General features: G+C 42.8%; 2 protein-coding genes across 5 annotated transcripts in view; one reads left to right on the forward strand and one right to left on the reverse strand.

The window, feature by feature from the left end:
- dnajc17 (DnaJ (Hsp40) homolog, subfamily C, member 17) overlaps positions 1-20,782 on the reverse strand; it is a 181,378-nt gene extending 160,596 nt beyond the window's left edge. Inside the window, exon 1 of one of the 2 annotated variants that reach the window (XM_041215045.1) lies at positions 20,560-20,780. In XM_041215045.1, coding sequence (XP_041070979.1) covers positions 20,560-20,634 — 75 coding nt within the window. In that variant the 5' untranslated portion in view covers positions 20,635-20,780. Of the gene's footprint in view, positions 1-20,559 lie in introns of both variants that reach the window. The other variant, XM_041215046.1, reaches the window with a different exon arrangement.
- A 280-nt stretch (positions 20,783-21,062) lies between these two features.
- zfyve19 (zinc finger, FYVE domain containing 19) overlaps positions 21,063-26,771 on the forward strand; it is a 42,358-nt gene continuing 36,649 nt past the window's right edge. For all 3 annotated transcript variants that reach the window (XM_041215242.1, XM_041215240.1, XM_041215241.1), the window contains exons 1-3: positions 21,063-21,292; positions 25,114-25,235; positions 25,964-26,017. In XM_041215242.1, the coding sequence (XP_041071176.1) occupies positions 21,239-21,292; positions 25,114-25,235; positions 25,964-26,017 (230 nt within the window). In that variant the 5' untranslated portion in view covers positions 21,063-21,238. The remainder of the gene's footprint in view (positions 21,293-25,113; positions 25,236-25,963; positions 26,018-26,771) is intronic.

The following is a 26,771-nucleotide window of genomic DNA, read 5'->3' on the forward strand; positions in this document are numbered from 1 at the left end:
GCACTGTCCACGAGAGAATTGTCTTTAGTGTAAAAGATTACTCTCAACTTTAAACTGCAGGCACAGAACTTCAGTACAACAATCCCGGTAAAGCTCACAATGGTGCTTTTATGAACTTCAACAACTGAATGCTAGATCCTCAGATTAAAAACTTGGGGGTAGAAATGCACGTGGGCTGCATACTATTTGAGTATTTTGTTTTGCTCTACAATTCTTTCCTTTCCTGAGGGTACTGACTCTTGCTGAGTAAAGCCTCTATGTTAGCAGGCTAGTCCACTCTGTTGGTGGTGGGTGGTAGTGTTGGGGGTGCGGGGGAGGAAAGACCAGGCAAAGTCTGATCCTGTCCACACCAGAAATTCTCCTGTGAAATATCCCCTAAGAGCTAACTGGAGTATGGCAAACAGTGCCCAGGCTGAGATCCAACAAACTCAACGCATGCCAAGGGTGGATCCTTCTGATCTATATAGTTTATTACCACAACAACTGGTACTTTTAAACCTGAGCCACTAGGGCCCCCTGGGGATTGTGTGGGGGTAGGGGAGGAGAACCAATGAACCTTTAGCACTGATCTCACTTGACTTCACAAAATGGGCATAGCAAAATTATAGTGACCACAGTCATCTTGATAAACTGTAATGTTGCTGCTGCTAATTAGAATTAAATGATAAATGAGCTCTAACCTGAAGAATTTGCAGTCCCTGGGGTACTATTGCAGCTTTCCATGAAGTTTGCTGTTAATTGAACCATTGTGCCTCAGAGTTAAACACATCTTAGGAAAATTGAGAACTGCAGTGTTACAGTGCCACTTGCTGGATGTGGAGCTTTATTACTCCCATCCTGATCCAGTTAAGAGCCAATGAATCACCTCTTAGTGTAACTGTCAATTTTCCTTTGGCATGTTAATCTTGGGATTTTTTCCTACATAAAAGATGCTATATACTTATGCAGGTTGCAGCGACATTCCCGGAGACAGGAATGCACCACTTCACAAAATAATTTATTTCCAGAGGCAAAGTTAAGTCTCCACCATACTGTTCTGATAATAGAAATCTCAGTTTACCAAAATAGGTTAATGATGGGCCTTTGACATTGGTGGTTTGGATAGACCTTCACCCCTGGCATTGCATCAAGAATGGGAAAGTCAATAACATCAAAGTATAAATAGGGGACATTCAGACAGAAACACTTGTGTTTATACAGTGCTTGTCATGACCACCGATATCTCAAGCCCTTTATAACTAATGAAGTACTGTTTTAAAGTGTAGTCAGTATCGTAAAGTAGGAGGTGCAGCTGCCAGCGTGCACACAGCAAACCCTCACAATCAGCAATATGATAATAACTAGTTAATCTGTTTTTTCACAGAATCTTAACGGCACAGAAGGAAGCTAGTCAGCCCATTGTGTCTGCACTGGCTCTCTAAATGAGCATTATGACTTAGTGCCATTGCCCTGCCTTTTCCCCGTACCCTTGCACATTGTTTCTATTCAAATAATTATCTAATGTGGTCTTGAATGCCTCAATTGAACTTGCCTCCACCCCGCTTCCAGGCAGTGCATTCCAGACCCAAACCACCTCATTGTGTGAAAAAAAAAATTCTCATGTCACACTTGCTTCTTTTACAAATCACTTTAAATCTGTGCCCTCTCATTCTTGATCCTTTTACGAGTGGGAACAATTTCTCTCTATCTACTCTGTCCAGCCCCCTCATGATTTTGAACATCTCTATCAAATCTCCTCTCAGCCTTCTTCTCTCCAAGAAGAACAGTCCCAACCTCTTCAATCTATCCTCATAGCGGAAGTTTCTCATCCCTGAGCCATTCTTGTAAACCCCTTCTGCACTCTCTTCAATGTGTTCACATCATTTCTATAATATGTTGCCCAGAACTGTACACAATATTCCAGCTGAGGTCTAACAAGTGCCTTATATAAATTCAGCATAACTCCTGTACTTGTATGCTAAGCCCTTGTTAATAAAGCCCAGGAAACTTTATGCTTTGTTAAGTTCTCTCTCCACCTGTCCTGCCACTTTCAATGATCTATGCACATAAACACCCAAGTCTTTCTGCTCCTGCACCCTTTTCAAAATTTCACCCCTCACTTTATATTGTGATGTTGACTGAGGGATAAATATTGCTCAGGACACTGAGGATAACTCCCCTGCTCTTCTTCAAAATCCTATCTTGGGATCTTTTACATCCACCTGACCAGGCAGATGAGGCCTTGGTTTAATGTCTCATCTAAAAGATGGCACCCCCCCCCCCACCAACACCCCCCCCCCCCCCTCCCCGCCCCCAACAATGCAGTACTCCCTCAGTACTGCACTGGAGTGTGAGCCTTGATTTTTGTGCTCAAGCCCTGGAGTCCTTGAACCTTGTGATTCAGAGCTAAGAGTGCTGCCAACCTGAGTCACAGCTGACACACAAAGGCACTAAGGGAACCAGGTCATGATGTGAGAAAAAGCTTAGAGGAATTAAGTGGGGTCTAAAATGTCTGAGCACGATGCTGCTTCTGATTCCTCATGCTCTCTATACACCTCAATCCTGGAGTCAAACCCGAGCCTAATGGTGTTTATAGTCCCTACACAAGTTCCCAATCTCAGTAGTGTTACTGATGGTGGTATGGCGTGAACGGGAGGCATCAGAGAGTAACTCACATTCAATTCCCAGTGCACAAGCTAGCAGCCAGCTTGAATGGTGAAGCACAGTCTGGAAAGAAAGAAAAGCTAATACAAAGATTGCAAACTGTACTGGAAATAGGCTTCCATGGGGGTTAGCATGGCTTATTGAATTTCAAAGATTATATCTGTGAAGCCTCATCCTGTACAAGGAGCACTGACATATTATGCTGCTCCTAATTCGTATGTACATATTCTATTATGGAACAGAATCAGAAAAAAGGCTGATCCTTGTGAAAGCTGATGCCTGTGAAGCAAGAGCTGCTGCACAGTTGTCCTGAGATCAAGTGCTCTTGCCAAATGTGATCTCCGATCTCAGCGCAATTTGAACCAAGACCCTTTGTAATCTGCAGGACTTGCCAGCACTAGACACCAACATTAACCTTCCAACCCTTATCCAAACTACCTGCATACAGACTAGTGTAATGTATTCACTCAGAAGGCAGCTTGTAGGAGATGGAGGGTGGTCAATGTGCACTACCCAGCATATTAACTTGGGATGATCTTTTTTCAAACTGTTGACTGAATATTGCAATTTAAAACAAAATCAACATTTTTTGTAAACTTGTGCGCTCCATGTTTACATTTACTCATTTCATGTACCCAATGTCAACATCAAGTACTCCCACTACAACTTAAATGCAGAAATACAGAATAGTTCTATTTGGCTCAATACTAGACTTGCAGACCGAGTGCCATTTGAGCATCAGTTAATCTTAAATTAGGACCCGTTTCAAGCTAAATGCGCTTGCCCAGTTAGAGCCACATTGCAACATCAAAGCTCACTTCATGGTAGGACCACAGTATCCAGCAAAAAAGGAGGCAATTTTGATCATTGTATGCTGCATTCAAGCTCAGCCAGCAACAACAGAAAGGACTGCAGTACATTTTTTCTCATGTAGAGAAGAATTAAGGTGCTAAAAGATAACTATATTTGATGTGCTAAAAGATCACTTTTTTTTTCGCGGTATGGCAAGGCCAGCATTTGTTGCCCATCCCTAATTGTTCTTGAGAAGTTGGTGATGAGCCTTCTTCTTGAACCACTGTAGTCTGCCTGAAGCACTGGTGTATACCCAGTGCTGCTGGGAAGGGTGTTCCATGATTTTGATCCCGCAACAGTGAAGGAATGGTGATATAGTTCCAAGTCAGGAGGGGAACTTGCCGCTTGGAGGGGAACTTGCAGGTGGTAGTGTACCCATGCACTTGCTGTCCTTAACCTTCCAGGTTGTACAGGTCATGGGTTTGGAAGGTGCTGTTGAAGGATCCTTGGTGAATTGCTGCAGTGCATCTTGTTTACGGTACACATTCCACTGTACGTCACTGGCATGGGGAATGTATGTTTAAGTTAGTGGATGGGGTGCTGATCAAACAGGATGGTTTGTCCTGGATGGTGATTTGGGGAATGAGTAGATGAGCTACTCATCTCAGAATTCCCAACCTCTGGCCTGCTCTTCTAGTCACACTATTTATATGGCTGGTTCAGTTCCATTTCTGGTCAATGGTAACTCCCAGGATATTGTTGGCAGGGAATTCAGCAATGGTAAGGTAATTGAATGTCAAGGAGAAATGGTTAGGTTCTCTCTTGTTGGAGGTGGTCATTGTCTGGCACTTGTGTGGCACAAATGTTACTTGCCATTTATCAGCCTAAGCCTGAATGCTGTCCAGGTCTTGCTGCCCAATGGCATAGACTGCTTTAGTACCTAAGGATATGATAGAAAGAAACTACTTCTTCTAGCTGGGGAGTCCAGAACAGGGGACATATACTTAAAATTAGAGCTGGACTATTCAGAGGTGAAGTCAGGAGGCACTTCTTCACATGAAGGGTAGTGGAAATCTAGAACTCTCTCCCCAAAAATCTGCTGAGGCCAGGGATAAAGTGAACATGTCCAAAACGAGATTGTTGTGTAAGGCTATGAAGAGACATGTGTTACGGACTGGAGCAGGATTAATTTGAATGACCCTGATTTCTCCTCTCACCATCTGTCCGTGAACAGAAAGGTGGTTTTGATATGATTTCCCCCTTTATAAGTGGTGGCATATTTTCCCCAACCCTTCAGTTTTGGAGTTATTCAATCCTCTATTAAAAACCCCACAACAAACTTGAGATAAGGTAAAATAAGGGGGTTGGTTTATTTTACACATACACAAAACTCAGGAAAGGGGTTTCGCAACGTCTGCCCCTCTTTGCACTCATATAATAAAAAAGGGAAAGAAAGGGGTACAGGGCAAGATCAGGATGAAAAGGAGAGTTAAGGTTTCATGGGAGTCCAGAGTCCAAAATCAAAAGTCCAGTGGTGTATTCCTTCAGAGGTTAGCAGGCTGAAACTGTTGCATGGTGATCCAACTTTCTCGAAGTGAGGACTTCACGATGGGAGAAGGCACATAGAGATGAATTAGTCTTGAAGACACAGATACAGAAGTTCCAATGTTCCAGTAGCTCAGAGTAGATCAGGGCCAGGCACTTCACCTGGACAGAGCTCTTTCTGCTGCTACTTGTTGGACAATAAAAACAGTAGACTGCCTGGGTTCAGTTCCATATGGCAACAGTTACAGGTTCTAACAGCTTGAGGGAGCTCAAGTGCCATACCTCCCATTTCTCCTGGGTGTTGGACAAAAGATGTATTTTCCCAGGTCTGGAATCTTGAGGTGTTTAATAGGGAAGTCAGCATTCCTTTTGTCCTTTGCAGGCATTATGTCTCCACTGGCTGGAGCTCTGCCTTAGAAATGAAAAGGGGGTTGGAGCATTTCTTTGGAATCTGATTGTTGGCAGTTACAGAGGGCATTAGCACCACTTTAAAGTTAACGAGACCCATACTGGTTTCTGAAGATCAGAAATTCCTCTGGTATGAGTCATGGATACTAAGGGTAAAGCCTTGCCCATTTTAAAAATAAAAATAATAATTTTAGGAAGTAGTCAGGTTGACGATACATATATATATTTTCCTTACTGTCTGCTGGCCGGGACACACAGAATCAAGGTGGGTAAATGGACTGGAGGTACAGATGAGCCATGATTCAACTGAATGGCACAAGAGACTGGAGGTGAGAAATAATCTACTCCTGTTGCTATGTACATCCACTTCAACATTCAATGTCTCAGCTTGAACCAGACTGTTCACGACATGCTGCTCGAGCTGATTTTGGAATCCCATCAGCTTTATCATCACAATTACAACCTGCTTTCAAAAGCATAACATTTCCACTCCCACCTCAGCCATTCTGCTGAAACCCTTATCCAAGCCTTTGACCCTTTCAAACCTGACAGCCCCAACACCATCCAGTCCGATCCTTCAATCTTTTTGAATTGCGGTCCATAGCTTACCCTGAAACTAGGGGCAGCTAGTGAAAACATAACATAAGAAACAGAAGCAGGAGTAGACCATACTGCCCATCAAAACTGCGCTGCCACTTAATACAATCATGGCTGGTCTTCGGCTTCAACTCCACCTTCCTGCAAACTCCCCACCTGCCTTGATACCCTGAAAGATTAAAAATCTGTCCATCTCAGTCTCAAATATGTACAATGATGCAGCTTCCGTAGCCGTCAGAGGTAGAGGATTCCAAAGATTGACAATGATTTGAGTCAAGAAATTTATCATCCAAGAACAAAATAATTGGCCCCTTATCCTGAGACTGTGTTTTAGATTCTATAGCCAGGGGAAACAAACTCTCAGTGTCTATCCTGTCAAGCTCCTTCAGAATCTTGTTTCCTCTTGCTCTTCCAAACTCCAGAGAATATAGGCCCAATTTAATCAGCATCTCATCATAGGACAACCCTCTCAATCCAGGAACCAATCTAAGGAAGTTTTACTATACTGTCTCCAATGCAAGTACATCCTTCCTTATATATGGAGACCAAAACAACACACAGTATTCCAGATGTGGTCTCACCAAAGCCCTGAACTATTGTAGCAAGACTTCTTTATTCTTGAACACCAATCCCTTTGCACCAAAGGCTAACATGCCATTTGGCTTCTTAATTGCTTGCTGTACCTGCATGCTAACTTTCCGTGTTCCTTATACAAGTACATCCAAGTCCCTCTGAACATCAGCATTTTCAAGTTTCATGCCTTTTAATAATAATCTGCTTTTCTATTATAATGAGCAAAATGAATAACCTCACACGTCTGTTACGACAGGGGAGGGGGGCAAACTGAACTGTTATTTTTCTCGCTGTCTGTCCGCAATCAGAGGTGTTTTACTTTTTGAAATAAACTGTGGCGTGTTTCCCCAAACTCTCTGTTTGTGAAGTCAATTTTAAGTAACTGGCATCAATCTCTCTTTAGGGTTAAATCAGAAGTATCAGCCACTTGGCACTTCTGGCTGAAGGTTGTTGCGAATGCTTCAACCTTATCTATTGCACTCCTGTGCTGGGCTCTTCCATCATTGAAGGTGGGGATATTTGTGGAGCCACCTCCTCCAGTGAGTTGTTTAATTGTCCACCACCATTCACGACAGGATGTGGCAGGACTGCAGAGCTTAAATTTGATTCATTGGTTGTGGGATCGCTTAGCTCTGTCTATCACTTGCTGCTTATGCTGTTTGGCATGCTGGTCCTATTTTATAGCTTCACCAGGTTGACACCTCATTTTTAGGTATGCCTGGTGCTGCTCCTGGCATGCCCTCCTGCACTCTTCATTGAACCAGGGCTGATCCCCTGGCTTGATGGTAATGGTAGAGTGGGGGATATGCTGGGCCATGAGGTTACAGATTGTGTTCGAGTACAATTCTGCTGCTGCTAATAGCCCACAGCACCTCATGGATGCCCAGTCTTGAGTCGCTAGATCCGTTCAAAATCTATCCCATTTAGCATGGTCGTAGTGCCACACAACACGATGGAGGGTATCCTCAATGTGAAGGCAGGACTTTGTCTCCACAATGACTGTGTGGTGGTCACTCCTACCGATACTGTCATGGACAGATGCATCCGTGGCAGGCAAGTTGGTGAGGATGAGGTCAAGTCTGTTTTTCCCTCTTGTTGGTTCCCTCACCACCTGCCGCAGACTCAGTCTAGCAGCCATGTCATTTAGGACTCAGCCAGCTCAGTCAGCAGTGGTACTGCTGAGCCACTCTTGGTGATGGACATTGAAGTCCCCCAGCCAGAGTACATTCTGTGCCCTTGCCACCCTCAGTGCTTCCTCCATGTGATGTTTTACATGGAGCAGCACTGATTCATCGGCCGAGGGAGGGCGGTACGTGGTAATCTGCAGGAGGTTTCCTTTCCCGTGTTTGACCCGATGCCCCGAGACTTCATGGGGTCCGGAGTCAATGTTGAGGACTCCCAGGGCAACTCCCTCCCAACTGCATACCACTGTGCCGCCACCTCTGCTGGGTCTGTCCTGCCAGAGATGGTGATGGTGGGGTCTGGGACATTATCTGTAATGGTATCTATAAAGGTATGATTCTGTGAGGATGACTATGTTTGACTAGTCTGTGAGACAGCTCTCCCAATTTTGGCACTAGCCCCCAGATGTTGGCAGAGTAGACAGGGCTTTGACTGCCAATGTCATTTCCGCTACCTAAGTCAATGCCGGGTGATCCAACCGGTTTCATTCCTTTTTTTGTGTCTTTGTAGAGGTTTGTTACAACTGAGTGGCTTGATTGGGCTAGTTCAGAGGGCACTTAAGAGTCAACCACATTGCTGTGGGTCTGGAGTCACATGTACAGATTTGCTTCCCTAAAGGACATTAGTGAACCAGATGAGTTTTACAACAATCGACAATGGGCATCATCAGACTTTCCAGATTTTTATTGAATTCAAATTCCACCATCTGCCATGGTGGGATTCGAACCTGGGCCCCCAGAGCACTACTGTGGGGCTCTGGATTACTAGTTCAGCAACAATACCACTACGTCATCACACACAAGCACACAAGAAGGATATAGGAAAGAAAGAGTTTCTATGTCTCTGTTAAAATCCATTGTTCACTTTAGGAGATATATGGTGGCTATTTTTGCCTGCACAGGTATAATGAGTTTTGATGGCTCTCTTTCTTTGTAATAAGTCCAGGCTGTGGAGACAGACTGTCTGCTGCTCCCTTGTTTCATTGATTGTAATGGGTCCACACAATGATAGGTATGAGATTTCACAAGGATGAGGGTTGAACTTTATCCTATAATTACTGTGGGAAGTTTCCAGAACTGTAGCCAACTTGAAAATCATGTGACCCACATGTTTGATCCAGCAAAGTCCATTTTTAAATAAGCAGAAAGGAAGGTTTGATTTAAACAGTTTGTGATCTCTTTCATGTCTTATGGGCATGACATTCCATACATTATACTGTATCTATCACATTGTTTGCCCATTCACTTAACCTGTCTATATCTCTTTATAGCCGCTTTGTGTCCTCCTCACAGCTTGCATTGCCACATGGCTTTGCATCATCGGCAAACCTAGAGATGTTACTCTCTGTCCCTTCGTCCAAGTCATCAACATAGATTGTAAATAACTGAGGTCCCAGCACTGATCCTTGCAACACTCCACTAGTTACAGCTTTCCAACTTGAAAATGCCCTGTTTATTCCTAATCTTAGCTTCTTGTCCATGAACCAATCCTCTAACCCTGCTAATAGGTTATCCCCAACTCCATGAGCCCTTATGTTGTGTATTAACCTGATCAAATGCCTTTTGGAAATCCAAGTATGTTAAATCTAATGGATCCCCTTAATTTACCCTACCACTTACATCCTCAATAAACTCCAATGAATTTGTCAAATAGTATTCCCTTTTTGTAAAACCATGCTGACTTTGTCAGATCATACTATGATTTTCTAAGTGCACTGTTAAGCCTTCTATAATCACAGATTCCAGCACTTTCTCCAACGACTGATGCCAGGCTAACCGGACTGTAGTTCCCTGATTTCTCTGTCCCTTCTTTCTTGAATAACGGTGTTACATTTGCTGACTTCCAGTTGTTCTAGAATCTAGGGAATTTTGGAAAATCATAAACCAGTAAGGGAACCAACACAAGGGAGGAACCTACTTGACCTCCTCCTCACCAATCTACTTATTGTAGATGCATCTGTTCAAGGCAGTATTGGAAGGAGTCCTTGGGGAGGCAAAGTCCCAGCTTCACAATTAGCATTCCCTCTATCATGTTAAATGGCACTACCATCATACTAAATGAAATAAATTCAGAGCAGGTCTAGCAGCTCAAAACTCGGCATCCATGAGGGGCTTTAGGTCATGAGCAGGAGAACTGTATTTCATCATAATCAGCAAACTCATAACCTGATATAACCCTTGCTCTAACATTACCACCAAGCCAGGGAATCAACTCTGGTTCAATGAGAAGTGTAGAACAGCAATAGGTAGACCTAAAAATGAGATGCCAATCTGGTAAAGCTACAACATGGGACTACAAACATGCTAAACAGTGGAAGCAGCATACTATGTACAGAGCTACGCAACTACAAAAACAACAAATTAAATCAATGCTCTGCAGTTCTGCCACATCCAGTCATGAATGGTTCTAGTTCATTAAACAATTAATGAGAGGACAAAGGTCCATAAATATCCCTATCTTCAATGGAGGTGGATTCAGACACTTTTTTTATATTCAGCTTAGCTAGCAACATGGGCATCACTGGCTAAGCCAACATTTATTGCCTATCCCTAATTGCTCTTGCTCAGGCATTTAAGAGTCAATCACGTTGCTGTGGGTCTGGAGTCACATGTAGGCCAGACCAAGTAAGGTCAGCAGATTTCCTCCCTAAAGGACATTAGTGAACCAGTTGGGTTTTTATGACAATCGACAATGGTTTTGTGGTTATCATTAGACTTTTATTTCCAGGTTTTTTATTGAATTCAAATTTCACCATCTGCCATGGTGGAATTCGAACTCGGGTCCCCAGAGCATTACCCTGGGTCTCTGGAATATGAGTCCAGTGACAATATCACTACGCCACCACCAAAATACAAGACTGAAGTACTTGGAACAATCTTTAGCCATAAGTACCGAGTGGGTGATCCACCTTGGCCTCCTCCTGAGGTCCCCATCATCACAGAAGCCTGTCTTCAGTGAATTTGATCCGCTCCACGTGATATCAAGACACATTGGTTACAGCAAAGGCTGCAGCCCCTGACAATATTCCGGCTGTAGTGCTAAAGGCTTGCTCTCCAGCACTAGCCATGCCTCTAAACAAGCCATTAACCTACAGCTACAATACTGGCATTTACCCAACAAATTGGAACATTGCCTAGCAATGTCTTGTTCACAAAAAGCAGGACAAATTCAATTCATTCAATTATCACCCTATCACCCCATTCTCAATCATCAGCAAAGAGCTGGAAGCTGTCACTGACAGCGCTATCAGGCGGCATTTACTCACCTGCTCACTGATGCTCAATTGGGTTCCTCCAAGATCACTTAGCTCTAGACCTCATTGCAGCCTTGATCCAAACATTGACAAAAGAGCTGAATTTCAGAAGTGAGATGAGAGTGACTGCCCTTGACATCAAGGAAGTATTTGACTAAGTGTGGCATCAAGGAGCCCTGGCAAAATTGAAGTCAATGCTTAATCAGGGGAAAACTCTCAAAGGAAGATGGCTGTGATTTTTGGAGGCCCAACCATCTTCAGCTGCACGAGCAAAGATCTTCCTTCCAACATAAGGTCAAAAGTGGAGACGTTCATGAATGATTGCAGTGTTCAATTCCATTCACAACTCCTCAGATCTTGAAGCAGTCTGTGCCAGCAGACAGCACAATTTGGGCAACATAGCGCCTTGGGGTTATAAGTGGCAAGTAACATTCATGTCACATAATAGAAGGCAATGACCATCAATAAGAGAGAATCTAACCATCTTTCCTTGGCATACAATGGCATTACCATTGATGAATCCCCCACCACCGACATCCTGGGTCATAAAATCTAATTGGACTAGCCACATGAGTACTGTGACTACAAGGTCAAGTCAGAGACTGGGCAGAGACTATAGTGAACGTATCACCTCCTGATTCCCCAAAGCATGTACACCATAGGCAAGGCACAAACCAGGAATGTGATGGAATGTTCTTCAGTTGCCTAATGAACACAGCTAAAACAACATTCAAAAAACTCACCACCCAGGACAAAGCATTCACTTAATTGGCACCTCATTCAACATGTTCATCATTCAGGGTCTTCATCATTGCCATTGTAAACCATCTACAAGGTGCACTGCAGCAATTTGCCAAGGTTGCTTTGAGAGTACCTTGCAAACCCATGACCTTTACAACCTCGAAGGACAAAGGCAGGAAGTACATGGGAAGACCACCACCGTCAAATGCCCCTCCACAATACACACCATCCACTATCACCACCTAAACCTGGACCCTGGATGTCTCCCTTCATTTTCTTATCCCCCAGTGCTGTCATGGACCCTATCAAGTTCATTGATACCAATATACTATAAGAAAATGCTCACCTGACATATTTTAAGGTGGCATGTACTTAATTTATTAATTCCAAGTTGATAAGACTGCTAAAAAAGTATACAGAATCCATGGCTTTATAAATTGAAACATAGACTTTAAAAGCAAGGAAATTATGCTAAATCCTTACAAATCACTGATTAGAATTCAACTAAAGTATTGTGCTCAATTTTGGGCACCACACTTTAGGATATAACAGCCTTGGAAAGGGTGCAGAGGAATTTTTCTAGAATTGTACCAGGGATAAGGGACTTCAGTTACGTGGAAAGAGTGAAGAATCTGGGATTGTACTCCCTTGGGCAGAGAAGGTTAGGGCGAAATTTAATAAAGGCATTCAAAATTATCGTGGGGTTTGATTAAATAAAAAGAGAAAAGCAATGGAAAGATTTGAAAGTATCAGAAATCTTGGGTAACAAAAACAGAAAAAGCTGGCAACACTCTGCAGGTCAGGCAGCATCTATGGAGTTTATGTTTCAGGTCAATGATGTTTCATCAGAACTGCTATTTTATGTGGCCGATCTACAGGCTGTCCTGGGGGTGCCAGAGATGGAAGTGGGGTGTGGTGGGCTGGAGATGTAGAAGAATTCAACGCCCTTGGTGAAAGAGATGATTAGGACTGGGAAACTAGAAATGGTTAGTGTTGGAGAATGGAGAAAAGTTGTGGATTCAGATCAGAAGATGACAATCTTGGTGAAAGACCCAATGTGTGTGGTGGAATGTTCAGCCCAGGGTCAAGGAGAATAGACTGACTGGCTCAGACTGAGTGAGTCAGTGCATGTAAATACTTCACCATGATGTTAATACCTAACACAAAGGAAGATGGTTGTGGTAGTCGGAGATCAATCATCTCAGTTCCAGGACATCACTGCAGGAGTTCCGCAGGGTAGTGTCCTCGGCCTAACCATGTTTAGCTGCTTCATCAATGACCTTCCTTCCATCATAAGGTCAGAACAGGGGCTGTTCGCTGATCATTGCACAATGTTCAGCACCATTCGCGACTCCTCAGGTACTGAAGCAGTCCATGTCCAAATGCAGCAAGACCCGGGCAATATCCAGGCTTGGGCTGACAAGTGGCAAGTAACATACACGCCACACAAATACCAGGCAATGACCAGCTCCAACAAGAGAGAATCTAACTATCACCCCTTGACATTAAATGGCATTACCATTGCTGAAACCCCCACTATCAACATCCTGGGGGTTATCATCGACCAGAAACTGAATTGAGCTAGCCATATAAATACTGTGGCTACAAGAGCAGGTCAGAGGCTACGAATCCTGTGGTGAGTAACACACCCCAACTCCCCAAAGGCTGTCCACCATCTACAAGGCAGAAGTCAGGAGTGCAATGGAATACTCTCCATTTGCCTGGATGAGTGCAGCTCAAACAACACTCAAGAAGTTTGACACCATCCATGCCAAAGCAACCCGCTTGATTGGCACACCAACCACAAATATTTACTCGCCACCACCGATGCACAGTGACAGCAGTGTATACCATCTACAAGTTGCAGGAACTCAGCAAAGTTCCTTAGACAGTCCCTTCCAAACTCACAATCACTACCACCTAGAAGGACAAGGGCAGCAGATTCATGGGAACACCACCACCTGTAAGATCCCCCCCAAGCCACACACCATCCTGACTTGGAAATATATCGCTGTTCCTTCACTGTTGCTATGTCAAAATCCTGGAACTCATTCTCTAACAGCACTGTGGGTGTACCTACACCATGTTGATTGCAGCGGTTCAAGAAAGCAGCTCACCACCACCTTCTCAAGAGCAATAAACACTGGGTTAGCCCGCAACACCCACATCCCATGAATGAATGAAGAAAACTCTCTCCAAACCCGGGTTTGGAAGGACAGAGCTTTAATGATACTGTTGGGCATTATTCTCAATGCTCATCAATAAACTGCTTACTGATGCCCAGTTTGCATCCCACCCAGCTACAGATATCATTACAGCCTTGGTCCAAACTTGAACAAAAAAGCTGAATTCCAGAGAAGTGAGAATTTGTTTGTTTGTTTATTTGATATCTTCAAATACATATTTCCTCTTTGAGGAATGGTGGAGAAGTATTGGAGGGATTAGTAAGCTGACTATCAACCTATTGAACTGTGATATCAGTGGTCATCGAGTTCTGAAGTAGGATTTGAACGCAGAGCTTCCACCTCAGTGGCAATGGCACTACCTCCTGAGCCACAGGACCTCCAGAGAAGTGACAGTGACTGCACTCGACATCAAGACAGCATTCCACTGCCTGTAGCATCAAAGACACCCAGCAAAATTGAAGTCAGTGGAAACCAGGGGAAAATCTCTCCACTAGCTGGAGTCATACCTCGAACAAAGGAAGGTAACTGTGGTCATTGGAGGCCAATTATTTTAGCACCAGGGCACTGCTGCAGGAGTTCTTCAGGATAGTGCCATTGGCCCAACCACCTTCAGCTGCTTCAACAATGGTCTTTCCTTCATCATAAGGTCATAAGTGTAGATGTTTGCAGATAATTGCAGTGTTCAGTTCCGTTCACAACTCCACAGATGCTTAAGCAGTCTGTGACCCCATGTAGCAAGACTTAGACAACATTTAGGTTTGGGGTGATAAATGGCAAGTAACATTTGAGCCACATAACTGCCAGGAAATGACCATCTCAAACAAGAATGAATCTAACCACCTCCCATTGATTTTCAATGGAATTACCACTGCTGAATCCCCCACATGGGGCTCACCATCAACTAGAAATTTAATTGAATCAGCTATATAAATAGCGTAGTTACAAGAGCTGATCAGAGGTTGAGAATTCTGCAGTGAGTGACTCACCTCCTGACTCCCCAAAGCCTGTCCATCATCTAAAAGGCACAGGTCAGGAGTGTGATAGAATATTCTCCACTTGCCTGGATGAATGCAACTCCAACAACACTCAAGAAGCTCAACACTATTCAAGACAAAGCAGCCCGCTTGACTGGCACCTCATTCACCATCTTAAACATTATCCCCTCCATCACCGATGCAATGCAGCTGCAGTGTGTACCATGTAAAGGGTGCCTGCTCGGGTGGATGTAAAAGATCTCATAGCACTATTCCAAAGAACAGCAAGGCAGCTATCCACGTTGTCCTGGTCAATATTTATCCCTCAATCAACATCACAAAACACAGATTATCTGGTTATTATCATGTAATTTCTGGGAGTTTGCTGAGTGGAGTTAGCTACTGCATTACAACCATGACTACACTTCAAACAAAAAAGGACTTCATTGTTGTAAAGTGCTTTGAGATGTTCAGTGGTCGTGAAAAGCACTGTACAAATGCAAGTCTTCCCTTTTTTATGTAGCATAATTCATGACCTCAGGATGTCCATGAACTTTACATCCATTGAACTTCTTTTAACATGTAGCCATTGAAATACAGAGCATAGAAAGGTGTTAGAAACAGAAATAAGGTAATGACCAGATAATCTGTTTCAGTGATATTCGTTGACAGATAAACTTAGACCAAGAAACTAGGGTGCCATGGGGTCTTTAAATCCAACCAAAGGGCAGGCGGGATCTTGGTTTACCATCGCTTCATAAAGTAGGTATCTCCTAGAACAATAACTTGCACTCATCTAGTGCCTTTCCTGTAGGAAAATGTCACAAATGTTTCACAGAAGTATAATCAGACAAAAGGTTTGAAGATATCAGAGGTGGTGACTAAATGTTTAAGCAGAGTCTTAAACATGTAAAAAAGCAGAGTAGAGAGATTTAGAGGGGTAATTTCAGATGCCTGGACCTAGATAGCCCGGCAATCAATGGTGAAGAAATTGGAGTGAGGGATGTGCAACAGTCCTGAAATGGATAGATGTAGAGGTTTTAGAAGATTGTCGGGTTGGAGAAGGTTATAAAGATCAGGAGATTGAGGCCATAGACGGACTTGAACATGAGGATAAAAGATGTTGGAGGATGAGTAACTAATACAAGACAGTGAGCAGAGGTGCGCAGAGTGAGCAGAGCTGGGTGCAAATCAGGATCTGGGCAAAGCATTGGATGAGTTCAGGTTTACGGAGGGTGAGAGGCTGGCAAATACAGCATTGCAACAGTCAAGTCTAGAGATAAAAAGGACATGAACGAGAGTTTCAGTAGCAGATGGGTTGAGCTAGGGGCAGAGATAGATGATGGTAGGGAGGTGAAAGGAGGCAATCTTGGTGATCGAGAAGATATGGGGTTAGAAGTTCAGTGCCAGGTCAAATTGGACACTGAAGTTGCAATCAATCTGGCACAACCAGAGATTCTGCTCTGAGAGGAGGGTGGAATCAGTGGCTAGTGATCCGAATTTGTGGTGGAAACTAAAGACAATGGCTTAGTTCGTCCCAGTGAGTAAATGGAGGAAATTTTATAACCTTCTCCAACCCGCCAATCTTCTAAAACCTCTACATCTATCCATTTCAGGACTGTTGCACATCCCTCACTCCAATTTCTTCACCATTGATTGCCGGGCTATCTAGGTCCAGGCATCTGAAATTACCCCTCTAAATCTCTCTACTCTGCTCCCAGGACTGAAGGCTACGGAGGGGTGGAGAGAAGCCATGTAGAAGTAGAGCTAGGCATTAGCAGTGCAAATATGGAACCCAGTGGCATGGCTTTAGATGATGTTGCCAGGATGACAGGTAAAGGAACCATTGCCTGGTGATTTCTCTATGATTGGAATGGAAAAAATGGAACCATGAGGGTAGCCCTACACAGCTGGATAACGGAGAAGAGGCACTGGAAGAGAATGGTGGGGTTGGCCACAAAATGCTGCAAAGTAAAGAACATGGAACAACAATGCACCACAAACATAAAAGTAGTCATTTGTAACTTTGATTAAAGTGATTTCAGTGCTGTGACAGGGATAGAAACTTGATTGCAGAAATTCAGATATGGAGCTGCACGAAAGAAGGGCAGATTTGAAGCTAGAACATGTTCAAGACCTTGACAGCAAAGGAAGGTTAGAAGTGAATTGGTGGTTCACAAGGACAGAGTGGTCAAAGCGAGGATTGTTTGTGAAGAGGGTGAAGCTGGCAGTTCTGAAAAGGTTCGGTGGGGGGGGGGTGAGTTTTGAGGAGAGAACACAGCTAACAAAATCAGTTAACATGGTGGGGGCAGGAAAGGAAGTTGTGTGGTCTGCAGAATAGGGGTGAAAGTGGAGGGGGGTGAGGCAAAATGTCATGCTCAAGATCAGTGCAGAGAGGGTAGGAAGGGAGATAAGCTAGAAACTATGGAAAGAAGCAGGTTCAAGACTAAGGTGAGGGAGAAGTCTGAATTGGTGAGAAGGGGAAATATGGCAAATGCAGCTGAATGATGGACTCAGTTTTAGAGGCAAATGTCTATGAGTTCCTCACATCTATAGTTGGAGATGTGGGTGGAGTGAGTCACAGACAATGAGAAGCAAACCTGTCCAGGCATTCTACCCATTACCCTTCTGTTTTTACCCTTCACATTTTGTTTCGTTGAATCATAGGATGGTTATAGCACAGAAGAGGACCATCATCCCTTATTATGGCGCAGCTGATGGTAAAAGCTGAGTTGTTCAAATCCCAAAGGGAAACTTGAAACAACTGCCACAACTTGTTTTGCTATTTGTATAAATTTTGAGATGCATGCCTTGAATTCAATAGTAAGACCACCAAATCTTATAGGTTTTACAAAACTAGATCAAACATTTATTAATAAGAGAAATGATTTTAAACACACATGCAGATCTACAAATTACTACAGTTATAACTTCTAAATCCCCTTACTTAATCTGACTCTCAGTTACATTTTCGTTAAGGCAGCGATAAGACACACATTTTTAAAAGACCCAGGCAAAGAAACACGATAAAAGCAAAATACTGCAGATGCTGGAAATCTGAAACAAAAACAAAAATAGCTGGAAAAACTCAGCAGGTCTGACAGCGTCTGCGGAGAGGAACACGGTTGACCTTTCGAGTCCGTATGACCGTATGTCAGTTCTGATGAAGAGTCATACGGACTTGAAATGTCAACTGTGTTCCTCTCTGCAGATGCTGTCAGACCTGCTGAGTTTTTACAAAGAAACATGATACCCTGAACCAGTCGAATTCAAAGTGAGTTTTCTTAACTTCAGTTCTTTGAAAACAGCAGCTTGAGGCACAGATGCAGAAGGTTTTTCACCTTTTAGATCTCAGAATGCCTACCCTTACACACAGCCTTCACTCCTTTATACATATTTTCCCCTTTGAATGCAAATTCCCATTGTTTCACTTTGTCTTTGGACTTCACCTTCCTGATCATAAAACAAAATCATAGTACTAATTTTACCAGTAATCTTTGGGAAAAATAAACACACTGTTTCTAAACTTCACCTGGCTAGGTGACACATTTCACTCCTCGTTTGAAAACATTCTAGTCTGGTTTATTTAAAAATGCAAATGTCCTTTTACACCTTACATTCTAAACATCAAAGCTTTCAGAGCAGCTGCCCTTAATCCAATTAAGACACTCACACACACACTCACAGACATAGATATCACTATTTTACAATAAATTCCATTAACATTATGTAAATTAATACATTTTCCTGACGTCCCTGGAACCACACTTGCAAATCTTTTCTGCACTCTCTCTAATGCCTTCATACCCTTCCTGAAGTGCAGAGCCCAGAACTGGATACAATATTTCATTTGGGGGTGAACCAGTTTTTATAAAGGTTCATCATAGCTTTCTTGCATTTGTACTCTATGCCTTTATTCATAAAACCCAGGATCCCTTACGCCTTATCAACTACTTTCTCAACCTGCCCTGCCACCTTCAATGATTGGTGTATATAATCCCCATGTTTTGCTGTTCCTGTACTCCCTTTAGAAATGTACCCTTTAATTTAGATTCACCTCTTTTTGTTCTTATCAAACTGTATCACTGCGCACTTCTATGCGTTAAATTTCATCTGCCCCGCGTTCACCCATTCCACAAGCCTGTTTATGGTCACTTGAAGTCTATCACTTACAGTTCATTATAGTTCCAAGTTCCACCATTTGCAAATTTGGAAATTTTGTCCTCTTTCTCCAAGTCAAGGTCATTAATATATAATCAAGAAAAACACAGAATTAACCCCATGGGAACACCTACCTCCAGTCAGAAAATCAACTGTTCACCACTGCTCCCTTTTTCCTGTCACTCAGCCAACTTTGTATCCATGCACCCATTGTCCCTTTTATGCCATGGGCTTCAACTTTGCTAGCAAGCCTATTACGCTGCACTTTATCAAACATTTTTTGGAAGTTCATATAAACTGAATTACCCTCTCTCTTAATCCTGACAATGGGTTTACACCTGAAGCAATAATCTGTCTTTTACCATTATGAATGTTGAGGCACCTGCTGTATATGGCCAGCACCTTCGTTTTAAATTGAGAAGGAAACAGAGACATATTGCAGATAACTTGTTATGATCACAATATTTTGTCAGGGGTCAGTGAAAATACGTAAGACTAATATCAGAACAAAAAAAAACTCTACAAGTGAGTTCCTCTAGCAGGTCAACACAGATCAACAGGACAAGTGAACAACTGACTAAATATACATTTTAGATGAAATGGTAGTTTCATCTTGATTATTTGTATTTTGATAGGAAGAATACAGAGACAATATAAAATAAAGGGTACAATTCCAAAGAAGGCGCAGGAGCAGAGGAATTTTGATGCATACGTGCACAACTCATCGAAAGCGGCAGGACAGGTTGCAAGCACAGTTAATAAAGCATACAGTATCCTGGTCTTATTAATAGGGATGTAGGGTACAAGAGCAAGGATGTTAAAATTGTACAAAAACTCTTTTTTGGCCTCAACTGCAGTATCACATCCAGTTCAGGTGCCACACTTTAGGAAAGGTGTGACGGCATTAGGGAGAGTGAAGAAAAGATTCACAAGAATGGTTACAGGAGGAGAAACTTTAGTTATGTAAATAGACTGAGGAAGTTGAGATTGTTTTCCTTGGAGAAGAGAAGGTTGCGGGGAGATTTGATAGAGATATTCAAAATCGTGAAGGGGCTGGACATAGTAGATAGGGAAAAATTGTTTCCACTGGTGGAAGGATCGAGGCTGAGAGATTTACGGTGATTGGCAAAAGAAAAATATTAAGACATAAGCAGAAACATTTTCACCCAGTGCGTGGTGAAAATCTGGAATACACTGCCTGTGACTGTGGTGGAGACCGGTTCAATCAAAGCATTCAAGAGGGAATTGGAAAATTATCTTATAAAGGGAGAATGTGCAGGATGATGGGGAGGCGGGTAAACTGCTCTTCGGAGAGTAAGCGGAGACCCGACAGGCCGTATGACCTTCTTCTAAACTGCAACCATTCTGTGAAGTCTGACTCTGCCGGCTATGATAATGGGGGCACTTGTAAATGCTGCCTCCTGACAGGCAGTACAAGGCCCGGCTTCAGAGTCAGTGACTGGAGCTGGCGGGGATTTCAAACCATCAACAGACATTTCCTTACCTCTTTCCCAGTGGCATCCTCACTGACTTCCAGCAGTGAGTAGAGGTCCAACTGCAGAATTTCATTGGCTGCCATCTTTTCCCACACTGACTAAGAGTAACCGAGACCCGGGAGGCGGATTCTGGCCCTTCCTTTCACCCTGATTGCAAACTAAACTCAGGCCTCCTACATTCACAGTCCACCTCTCAACCCGAACTCCAAACACACGGACCTAGCGAACTGCGATGTCCCCCGGGATTGTAGTCCCTGAGGCTCCGTCTTTCCGCTCACTCTGCTGCCTCTCGCTCCAGAAAATACTACAACTCCCAGCAAACAGCACGGCATCCGCGGACCGCGTTGGGATTGTAATCCGCTAGGCATCCAGCACACGGACATCAAGTGCCTACAAACGACCGCGGTGCGCGCTGGGATTTGTGGTCCTCGAGGCTCCATCTTCCAGACTTTGCGCGTTTGCCGCAGGAAGGAAAGACTACATCACCCGGCGTGCACTGGAAATTGGTGTACTTCCGGTCGGTGGCCCTGGAGATGGAGAGTGAAGGTTGAGTTCGCTGATCAATGCAACCTGATGACATGGAATGTCGGAGGGTCGCAGTGGGTGTAATGTGACTCAAAATAGTCAGGTTATTTATTTTTACATTGTATAACATTTCTGTGAGGTACACAGCAACGCTGACTGAAGATGGCTGGAAGATGCTACGGCTGTGCGTCCAAATTCACTCTCCTGAGGAAAGAGGCAAGTTCATGTTTTTCCAATACAGGCAGTAAAATTCCAGTTTGTGTAAGCTTTACTACAACATCTCAGCGTCAGGCTCACCCGTGGTTCACTCATCTCTACTTATAATTAAACTCTGCTCAAAACATGGAATCACTACATTTGTCCAATTAACCAATAGTGTGCGCTTTTTATTTGATAGAATTCAAAGGATACCGACTGTATGGAACCACAACTTGTATTTATATCGTGCATCAATGTGGAAAACGTCGCAGTACATTAAGAGGAAAGAGAGAGAGATGGTCTTGGTTGAAAGGATTGTCTTTTTTAAATGAGAAAGAGATTGGAGATCAAAGAGGCTGGGAGCCAAAGATGCTGAGGGCTGTGCCACCAGTTTCTTCACTGTCGCTGGGTCAAAATCCTGGAACTCCCTCTCTAATAGCACTGTGGGGGTATCTACTCCACAGGGGCTGGCAGCTCACCACCACTTTCTCAGGGCAATTAGGGGCCGGTGATAAATGCTGGCAAGCAATGGCCACATCCCATTAATGAATTTTTAAAAAGAAGCCAAATGGATTTGGAGAGCACGATATGGACTGTAAAGCTAGAGAAGATCATAGATTGAGGGCTGGGGGAGGGTTGAGGGCATGGAAGACCTTTTCCTATATTAAAAACAAGAATGAATGATGTTGAATTTGATGAAATGACAAATTCAGTACTTCAATTTACTGGGGTACAAAGTGTAAATCATTGAGGATGGAGATGGATGGGTATGTGTGCCAAAATGTATGTGATTAAGCTTTAGATGTTGGAAGTTAACACAGAGGATATTGGAACCTTTGAGTCTGGAGGTAGCAAAACATAGGTTTCAATTAATGGGGTTTTCATAGAGACAGAGGTAGAAGCCAGGAGTCCTGATGAATGAAGTGGAACTTAGAGCTTACCTCTGGGTTGAACAGTGCATCAGGATTTCACACGGCTTGAATGATTGGCTGAAATATTTGAAGAGATGAGTCCATCATGGGAGCTGAAAAAGATGACTGTGGTTCGCTTAGTGAGATGATGAAGGATCTGATATCCCTTGGATGTGATGAGATTTGCATTTTATTTAGGTGATAACTATGGATATGGAAACATTACTGTTCATTTATTAAATACACTGTCAGTCCTGTACTGAAGCATAGCGACCAGAACATGGCAGCTTCAATGGCAATGTTGTGCTGAGTTGTTTATTTCAGTTGTAGCAGCTGGTTCACTGCAATTGATTTTAGCAGAAAAGGGAAAAACACCTATTGTATCTACTACTCCCTATCTGGTCACCCCATTGGAAAGTGCACAAGTTTAGACATTATCTGTGGATGGGTTTGGGATTCGGCTACACACTATTAAACCTAATAAGGACAGACTCCAAAGAGTAAATTGTCCATGCATTCTCTTGGATAGGGGTGTTGAGTGAAATTGAGAAGGGTAATGATGGGGAAAATAAAGTTACTTACATTCTTGTATCACAAATGTAGTAGTGTGCATGGAATAAGAACTTACCCTCATGCTGTTGGAATCAGGATAGTTCCCTTCTCTGCCACATTCCCTAGACTGAAAAGCCTTCTTTATGTTTATGATTTGCTATGCTCCTGTCCCCCTCTGCTGTTCAGCTGTAACCTCTGGATCTATCTATTGTTCCATTACTTGTCCCATTGCCATCTTCTTTTGCCTTGCAGCATCATTCTTTTTGTCATTTAATCATCAACCCCATCACAGACATTCCCTTTTGCTCTTTCCTTGCCCACTTTTACCCAGGCTCTGAACTTATTAAAAACTGATAAATCTCTAATAAAAACAGAAGAAGCTGGAAATACTCAGCAGGTCAGGCAGCATCTCTGGAGCGAGAAACAGAGTTAATGTTTCAGGTCAATGAACTTCCATCAGAATCTCTAACATCTTTAACCTTAACATTCTTCTGGAACATTAACTCTTTTGCTGACTCCACGGATGCTGCCTGACCTGCTGAGTGTTTCCAATATTTTCTGTTCTTCTTCATTGTCTGTTAGACTAATTCAAAGGTCCACTTTTGTTTCCTTCTTTGATATGAGATCTTCAGTAAAACACTTCACACATTATTTCTTTGGGGTTTATTTTTAACATAGAGATTCCACAGTAATATAATTTGTATTCTAAAACAAGTATGAAATATTTCATATTAATGCATGTAGTAAAGTTCTTCCTCTATGAAGCTATCTCTGCAAACTGAGTGGATTGATAGTTTTTCAATCTGGGGGGCACCAGAAGATGTCCCACCATAACTGTAGCTGTCAGCTTTCTTGCTGTAGAGAGGCTCATTGAATTAGGCTGCTAATTGTGCCTCTTTTAAGGCCTGAAAGTACAGCCTTTAACACATCTGCCTGCCAGGTCATTATATCAAAGAAAATTATAGAATGGTTACAGCACAGAAGGAGGCCATTGGGTCCGTGGTGTCTGTACCAGCTCTCTGCGAGAGCAACTCACCTTGTCCTGCTCCTCAACCTTTTCCCTATAGCCCTGCAATTTTTTCTCTTCAGATAATTATCAAATTCTCTTTTGAAGGCCTCAATTAAATTGCCTGTATCACACATTCAGGCAGCGCATTCCAGATCCTAATCACTCGCTGCGTAAAAAAAAAATCCTCATGCTGCTGTTGTTTATTTTGCCAATCGTCTTAAATTGGTCTTCTCTGTTTCTAGATCCTTCCGCCAAAGAGAACAGACTTTCTCTATTTACTCTCTCTATATTTCTAGGTTGTGAACACTTCTGTCAAATCTCCTTTTATCCTCGCTCCTCCAAGAAGAACATTGCAGTTTCTCCAACCTATTCATTTAATTGAATTTCCTCATTCCTCGTGATTGCTCATGAATTTTTTCTGCATCCCTTCCAATGTCTTCACATCTTTCCTAAAGTGTGGTGTCCAGAACTGGACACACACTACAGTTTAGGACAAACCAGTGTTTATGCAGGTTTATCATAACTTGCTTTCTTTTGTGCTCTATTTATAAAGCCTGCATGCCTAACCACTTTCTTATCCTGCCTTGCCACCTTGAATGATTTGTGCGCATATATCCTAGGTCCATATGCTCCTAAACCTCTCCAAAATTATACCCTTTATTTTATATTACCTCCCCTCGTTGTTCTTACCAAAATGTATCACTTGACGCTTCCTCTGCATTAAATTTTATCTGCCTCTTACCTGTCCATTCCAGCAGCCTATCTGTCTTCTTAAAGTTTAATACTATCCTCCTCACAGTTCACAATATTTCCAAGCTTTGTGTCATCTGCAAATTTTCAAATTGTGCCCTGTACACTGAAGTCCATGTCAGTAATATATATCAAGACAAGAAGGGGTTTTAACACTGACCCCTGGGGAACCCCACTTACTCTTCCACCAGTCTGAAAAACAACTGTTTATCTTTACTCTCAGTTTCCTGTCACTTAGCCAATTTTATATTCCTGTTGCCATTGTCCCTTTTATTTCAAGGGCTTCAACTTCGCTGGCAAGCCTGTTACATGGTACTTTTTCAAATTCCTTTTGGAAGTCCATACACGCCACGTCAACCACATTACCCTCATTAGAAAACTCAATGAAGTTAGTTAACCACAATTTGCCTTTAACCAATTTGTATTGGCTTTCTTCAATCTGTATTTGTCCACGTGCTGTTAATTTTGTCCCATTTTATTGTTTCTAAAAGCTTTCCACAACCAAGGTCAAATTGACTGGCTCCTCACACCCTTTCTTGAACAATGGTGTGACATTTACAATTTTCCAATCCTCTGACTTGGTGACTTAACTAACGTTTTTTCTTTAATTTTGGCAGCTTGGGTGCAAGAACTGCGGCCATGCGTATTGTTCATCGTGTCTCAGCTATATCACCTTGGTCCCTCGCTGTGGAAATACACAACAAAAGGTCTGCAGACAGTGCCATGGAACCCTCACAAGGTATTCAAGAGTTAATGAGCATCACACGCATGTACTAACATTAATCACAGATATCCATGACAATATGAAATCTGAACAGTCAAGAAAGTTAGTGCTGATCTCTCATTCATGGTGTCACCAAAGCAGAAGTTAATGATGTCACAGCAGAGGAGAGGGACAAGTGGAGAGATAACTGAAAAATAGATTGTGTAAATATCTCACTGTGCTGAACTTGAGAACTTAAAGTCGAGTTATTAATCTAATCTCTTTCTTGATAGTACGGACAGGGCAAAGCAAGAAACAGAACAATGTGGCTTTAGCTTGTCAATGTTAAAGATTCCATTTTATCAAACCATCACCATAGCCACAAATTAAAGGAACATGCTGAACTTTATATTGCAGAGTTACTAGCGTGGCAGTGTGTTGTGAATGAATTAAATAGTGCTTATCCTTAGGTTGTCTGTACCTGTTACAGGCAGTCTTGCTGTGTTTTGGGTTGAAGCATCAGTGCACTGCACCATGGAGTGTTTAGACCAATTGCCCTAACTGCTCAGTATGTTTTGATTTTGCCTTTGTGCAGTGAAGGGGGAGACACTTCTTCGCACACAGAGGATGTTACCTTTACTCTGAGAAAGGCTTCTGCCCATTCTTCCAGCTGAGAAATAGTACATGAAATGGGAAGATATGAAAATGGGACAGTGAGAAAGGAGAATTTTTAAAGTAAATATTTGCTGTTCATTCTTTCACAGCTCTGGGAAACAGGACAGTGCTGCAAGGTGGTCTCCACCAGGGAACTACAAAAAGTGAGTAGCTCATTTAAAGATCAACTCTAGATTGGTGGATTGTATTTTTTAACGTATGGCTGTAGGGTTGCACTGTGCTCACTTGTCCTGAATGCACTTAATTCTGCTCTCCTCAAATGTCAAAATTAGTTGAAGACAGCGGCTTCGCTGTTTGGGTCTGGCCCAGCTTGTTTTTGCCCATGTATTGGGATCCAGCTTGCAAGCTTTAAGGTTGGCTTTCAGATTGCTTTTAGATCTAAGTCTGGGAGATCCTGTGGTTTGGATTCCCTTCCTCAGCTAGATGTAGAGCACTGCTTTTGGTCTCTGGGAATCCTCCATGTGAGCCACATGACCAACCCAGCGAAGCCGAGCTCTGATGAGCATGCTATCGATTCCAGGTATGCAGTTCTTTGCAGAAACCTTGGTTTTGGGGAAATTGTCCTGCTGCCTGATGTTGCAAATAGATCTCAGACAGCAAAGACGGAATGCTTCCAGCTGTCTTATGTAATGTGCGTAGATTGTCCAAGCCTTGCACTCATAATGAAGTGATGTTAGAATCACTACCCGTATTTGCTGTTATTTTCTGGATAATTCATAGCTCCTTTTACCCGCCTTTTATCCATTTCCCTGTTAAAGGTTGTTCACTAGAAATGGATGATGTGTGGATACCAGCAAGGTGTGAATGCTGAAATTTTGAGTGGTTTAGACAGTCTTCAACACAAGGTATATCCCATCACTTCCCTCTGTCCTTGCTTTACACCATGTGTATAATTTA

The sequence above is a fragment of the Carcharodon carcharias genome, chromosome 20 (assembly GCF_017639515.1).
Source record: "Carcharodon carcharias isolate sCarCar2 chromosome 20, sCarCar2.pri, whole genome shotgun sequence".
In the NCBI taxonomy this organism is placed as follows: Eukaryota; Metazoa; Chordata; class Chondrichthyes; order Lamniformes; family Lamnidae; genus Carcharodon; species Carcharodon carcharias.